Source organism: Apostichopus japonicus, chromosome 12, assembly GCF_037975245.1.
Source record: "Apostichopus japonicus isolate 1M-3 chromosome 12, ASM3797524v1, whole genome shotgun sequence".
NCBI classification, from domain to species: Eukaryota; Metazoa; Echinodermata; class Holothuroidea; order Aspidochirotida; family Stichopodidae; genus Apostichopus; species Apostichopus japonicus.
Genome location: NC_092572.1, coordinates 13,810,369 through 13,816,430, shown reverse-complemented (window position 1 = coordinate 13,816,430; position 6,062 = coordinate 13,810,369). Strand labels below are relative to the sequence as shown.

Here is a 6,062-nt window from a genome sequence, read left to right as displayed (position 1 = left end):
TACATACAATTCCTTACAACAGTGTTTGATTGCATTGCATCTGGAGATTTTTTATAACATTGTTGTGTATGTCAAGATAGCTGGTGTTTCACGAACAGCTAATGTTATTGTGTAACGAACCAATTGAAAGTGTTGCTTGAATGGTAAGGTTAAGATGTCAAAACTATTATTAAATAATGCATAATGCAAAGAGGCAATGAGCTTAAAATAGAAAAGCAGAAAAAATTAAATTGAAAGAAAGTGTTGCTAGAACAGTTGGATTAATACTATGCCAAATCTGTATATATATTTTAAAACACCAAAAATTAAAAATTGATTATGGAATAGAATACTTTCTTTAACATAATCGTTGCTAATGAAACAAAAGGAAAATGGAAATGAAAGAATATTGTTTAAACAAAAAAAAAGTTTGCACAAAATTTGTAGTAAGAATTAATTAACCCTAGTTTGCTGTCATCCTTTGCTATTATCTCACATGATATATTTTGTATTTGTGTTTAATTTGGACATTTCTTTTCGCACAAAAGATTGTATTCAATTGTTGATAATGAAGTGTAAGTTTAAATCATAAAATACTTGTTTGATTTTATTTTCACCGTCTAAAATCCCTTTCAGAAATACAAAGCATTCCTTTGCTTCCGTCCAATGCTACCAATCATTTAAGGTTTACCTGTTGTCAAGCTTTCATTTGTTTTTGTTTTTTCTTTATTTTTTTAACTCATTGAAATTTTTAAGTGAAACTTCTTGATAATCTCAAGTGTTTCAAACAAAAGACCACTGCTGTATTCAAACTTAAATGTAAGTGAGTTCTTCTTCTTCTTCTTTTGAACATTAAGATGTATTCATACTTATCTGTAAAGTTAATAATTTAATTGTTTTTTTAAGTCTTTTTATGGAACGTGTTATGAAGTATCAATAATTTGTGTCGGTGACAGGGAGAGGTGGGAGTTAAGGGCATGTAACTTGTTAACAGAACAAAAAAAGCATGAAATACAAGGTGCTGTGCCATTGGGTGTCATACACAGTTGCATACAAGAAGGTGCAAAAGGTATTGACACCTCCGCTCCCCCTTCCATCCTTTCCCATCCCACCTCCACCCACCCTCCCCCACTCCAAGTACCTTTGCGTACCAGTGAATTTCTAGAATCAGTCTTTGGCACTGAAAATAATGCTTTGTTCAACAAATTGAATTTACTTGCAGTTTGTTGCACACTGACCTTTATTTACACTTTCACTAACTCCATTTTCAATTTTGGTAAAGTGATTGGTTTAATCAGGATTTTGGACTGGGAGGGGGATTTGTGATGCAACAATTAAAATTAAGAGATGTTCTCCAATCCTTGGTGAGAGTAACTCTGCAATATTATATATTGAAAAAAAAAAGTTGTGAACGTTGTATAATATCCTATAGTTAATATCCATGAAGCTTTTCAATTAACTGTAATGGTTTTGTTTCAATCTAATTATTCCAAGCATCCTATTCTGACATTTTTCATTCACTGATTTATAAAGTAATTCCCCCCCCCCCTCTCATAATGAGTCCATATTCAGTGCAAGGTTAAAGTTGTTACTTTTGGAAGAGAAAGTTACCCCAAAAAAAGAAAAAGTGATTAGTAATTGAGAGACAGAAAATAAAACAAAGAATTGATTACTTGATTTTGCTAAATTTAATTTCTTGTTTTACCAATTGTATGTACATAAAAGTAAAAATGTGTGTTAAAAAGATGAGACGCTGTCGCTATTTCCTTAATGTTTAACGTATTATCAATAAATTGAAGATCAAATCACAACAATTGTGTCTTGTTTCTGAATACATTGAGTAATCACAAACCAAGCATGAAATGTCATCAATTGAGTCCCAACTTGTGTCACCAAATTGCCTTATAATATTACAACAATCTGGTAAAATATTTTCCTATTATCCTCTCAGAAAAAGACATTCATAAAGACTAAACAGAAGATAAAAGACTGAATTTACGTCATAATTTGCCCTACAGTACAATAATCTACTCACACAATTCCATGTATCCTTTCTAGTTGGGTTGCCCTCCAGTTTCATGATGTGGTTGGTATTATAATGTAACACTGTCTTTGTACGTAACATCAACGTTTAGTACTATTCATGTTACATTGCTTTAAATTAACTATGTATGTTATGGAACAGAAAATAAAGAATGAAGATTTCAAGTTTAATATTGTGAATCAGGTTACTGACTTTGACCCAAGTCAAGATAATTACTGGTTGTGACTCGACTAATCTGGCTTACATGCACACAGTGGAACTTTAAACAGGGGCTAGCTCAGTTCTGTCCATAACTATAATATTCCACTCTTTACCAGATTTTTTCACCTTAACAATATACTTAAGATTCAGTTTCAAAGGCATATCTAATGTTTACTTTCATCCAAATCGTTGCCAGTGGCTGCTAGCTGGCCTCAGCATGTAATGTCCATGACTGCTTCAGCCCTTAATTCATACAAATGAACAGCCATGCTGTTTTTTTGAATGCACACATCATTTCAACTAATTGGCAGAGTTTTAACAAGTGACAAACTTCAGAGAGTCACCACCAGTGATTTTTCTTGACTTGAGTTGGGTCCTCATCCACTCTAGTCACTGTATTATCTCCGTAAGGCAAACACTTCACATTTTCAAGTCATTTCATTTTTGAAATATTTTCTCTTGAGCCATGAATTGCTGCAACACACTGGCAATTAGTTGGAGGAATTACAAAAGAAAGACAAATATGGAGGGATTCTCCTAGCAGTGTCCTATCACAGCAGCATTTTAAGATACAGCTACTGTATGTACAAATTTTATCTTTAATCTTATATTTTCATTTGTTCAGAAAAAGCATCACAGAGAAGCACCATTGAGGAGAATTTCCAAAACTGATGAAACCCAGTCAGTCCATTGCTTCAAAAAGATCTCCAAGTTTAAATAAATCTTTCTCATCTAGATGCCTCCAAAGCTGGAAACAATTGTCAGGAAGCTTCTACTGGTTTGCTTGCAGGTTTTGGTCTTCTAAATAGTAATATGTGTGGCTCTATCAGAAGAAAAAGGAAAAGAAGAAAAGTTAAGGCCATGTAATAACCACCATTATACTGAAGGATTATCAAATGAAAGAATAAACTTACCAGGTAGATGGATCATGTAATGCACCCATCCAACACTCTGTTGGACCCCAAGGTTTCTCCATTCTGATTCTGTCATTAGGTGAACCCTGGGTACCATCCTGGCTAACTCCTTGGGTAGAGTGACATGCCTGCAAACAGGATAAGAAACATAACAGACATTACGGTACCTGTACCTACAGTAGGGTAAAATCCTGACTTACTCCTTGGGTAGAGTGACATGCCTACAAACAAGATAAGAAACATAACAGACATTACGGTACCTGTAGGTCTACAGTAGGGTAAAATCCTGGCTAACTCCTTGGGTAGAGTAAAATGTCTATAAGCAGAATGAAAGGTATTTCAAATTAAAAGTGAATGATGTGTAGAGCACCAGTGTAGGGCAATAACAAGTCATCATAGTCGGGATAATGAAATTTAGTAAAATGTATATTCTTTAAAGAAGAGGTAAGTCATTTTTAAAGATCAATATTCTATATCTGAATGAAAGGTATTCACATCAATATCCTCTACTGAAGTTTGTGAGTGTGGTGGGAGGACTACCTGAGCATTCAAATTATATTTTCAGTAATTGGGGACTGGAATTTTTCGGTTTTCTTAGATTTTTTCCTCTCAGGATATCAAAGGTATTATTATTATTGAGTTTGCATCAAGTCAATGAAAGTTCTGAAAAAAGAAATCAAGATTTTTCCATATTCATGCAACTGTTTTGCCACACAAATGTGAAGCTATCTTTGTAAAGTTTCCAAGTGAGTGAACAAAAACTGAACCAACCTGTATTCATAACTTTCATCTGAGTATCGATTAGAGTAGCTGATTAACTTAACAGGGTCTTCATGTGACATTTTGTTGGTCAGTCATTTAACATCAAAACTGAAAAAAAAAGAAAAAAGAAGATAGATGAGAATGAATTTTATCTGAGTAATACTGGAACTATCTTTCACTTCTTAACATATGTCATACATTAGACCAAATGGTAGGGTAATATCCAATTGTATTAGTGTTTAACAATAGCATTTATGATATTAAAGTGCGTCATTTTAATTTGTGTCTATGGCTCGACATAAGGGACAAACTAAAACGAATGACAGCGAATGACCGAATGACAATTGACTTTGTACAGGGTTAATTATCATTTGCGAATGACAGCGAATGAAGGCGAATGACAACGAATGACACCGAATGACAACGAAGGACAGTATTGAGAAGAGATAGAACGATTAACGGAGTGGAGTACATGCGGTTATTGGTTTTCTGCGCAAAAATGATTTGAGGAAAATCGCATATAACGTGGTTGCAGGGTTTTGGTGTAATTTACGGATAGAAACCACAGGGAAAGTTTTTGTGTGAGAATGCGCTTGAGTGCTGTGCTTTTTACCTCTGTAGATTTATATAGAAAGATAACTGAAGCCATTTCAAGATTATAGTATTTTAGTTTCTAACAGTTAATATCGGAAAAATGACGTTAAATTTACTTTTTAAAATCAGACTTACAATTTCGCTTACTATAAGGTGCGTTTTTATCTTGTCCGTACTTTACTAGATCTAGATACCCACGAAGTCTGAACTGTGATATCCGGTTGAAGCAAATGTCTGTGCTGTCATTACTGTCATTCGTTTTAGTCAACGCATTTTTTTAGTGTGTACAACATATTGTCATTCGTTATGTGTAACCCAATTGTCATTCGTTTTAGTAACACCCCGACATAACACCCAACATGGCAAATTCATTTTAAATGGCTACATTTGTAATGTCAAGACATCCAAGGCCTAAGTGTAATTAAATCACTAAAATCAAAGCCCATATAGACGATTTTTACCACAATTAGGCAAACTAACACGTGAGCTTGAGTGGTATAAGCATATATACTAAATATTAGGCTAGCCAATAGGGTATACAGGGCTTTACTAACCCTATGACAGTATGAGTATGAAAGGGACGGAACTTATTTTTTGTTTACTGATGATATATGGTCCACACTACACAATGGTTAGTAACAAAAAAGTAAGTCGATCTGTACTAACATTAGATCTAGGCCTATTTAGTAAATAATTCACTTTAGAATTCATATAGGCATAAGCTAGGCCTATAACAACAAACAAATCTAAATGCCCTTTAGATAAAAAAGTTGGATATTTTGACAGTTGGGTACGTTATTGAACCTAGGCCAGTGCTAAAATTATAAGCATACGCCTATTGTTATGTGTTGGCCATACGTTAACCAACACTACAGTAGGTAGGTCATGTCTAATGAGGCCCAAGTTAACGCCTTGCTTATTCACATCAGTCCGTAACATTAGTTTCAACTTTTTTTTTATTAGAATGAGGAAGGAATATTTACAAGAAAAAGATGTCTTTATCAAAGCTGTGCTAGTATGAATCCATTATAATGTCGAATGTTTTGTCCAGCTTGGTTCACGCCCTGTTCAAATGAAAAATTCGCGCATTTGGGTTTCGCGCCATAGCTCGTTGGGGGCATGCAACTGAAAACAATCCATACTGTTCAAAATATTTCTATAGTAGGTATAGGGTTTCTTATTCACGACAGACCAAAAAGTTTAATCCTAGAAAAGAATGATGGTACCAAAGATAGGGATCACAGTTGACGTTATGGTCATTGATAAGGCTAGATAAAGACTAATAAAGAATGCTAGTGTCAACAAAAAAAGCTTTCATATACACTGTGTATATATAGGGACGGGAAAAAGAGATGGTGAAATGGAGACCCTGGGACGTAAATTGATACCAAGCCAGAGATGGCAACCGGCGGAGCCAGAAAAGGATCGCGCAATGGCGCTCTCTACTCCCCGCTGGTTACGCCACTGGTTTCAAATGAGGTAACGTAGGCAGGTGTGGGATTTGATGTCTGAAAGTGGCCAGGCGAGCCTGGGGGAGGGCTGTCCCCTTTTGAGATTTTTATAAAACC

The 6,062-nt window shown here is 34.9% G+C and overlaps 1 protein-coding gene across 1 annotated transcript; it reads right to left on the bottom strand.

Moving 5' to 3' along the window:
* Positions 1-1,652: 1,652 nt before the first annotated feature.
* On the bottom strand, positions 1,653-5,631 carry LOC139976822 (cyclin-dependent kinases regulatory subunit-like). The gene is made up of 4 exons (XM_071985629.1): positions 5,478-5,631; positions 3,910-4,008; positions 3,139-3,266; positions 1,653-3,047 (listed from the first exon to the last, which is right to left on the bottom strand). Exons 2-4 carry the CDS (start codon positions 3,978-3,980, stop codon positions 2,986-2,988), a joined length of 261 nt encoding a protein of 86 aa, XP_071841730.1. The 5' UTR covers positions 3,981-4,008; positions 5,478-5,631; the 3' UTR covers positions 1,653-2,985.
* Between the last annotated feature and the right edge of the window lie 431 nt (positions 5,632-6,062).

Coding starts and splice junctions, on each gene's coding strand:
- LOC139976822 (XM_071985629.1), bottom strand. CDS start 3,980: ATGTCACATGAAGACCCTGTTAAGTTAATCAGCTACTCTAATCGATAC. Junction 3,267..3,909: donor GATGAAAGTTATGAATACAG/GTTGGTTCAGTT, acceptor TCCTGTTTGCAG/GCATGTCACTCTACCCAAGG. Junction 3,048..3,138: donor TTACATGATCCATCTACCTG/GTAAGTTTATTC, acceptor TTCTTCTGATAG/AGCCACACATATTACTATTT.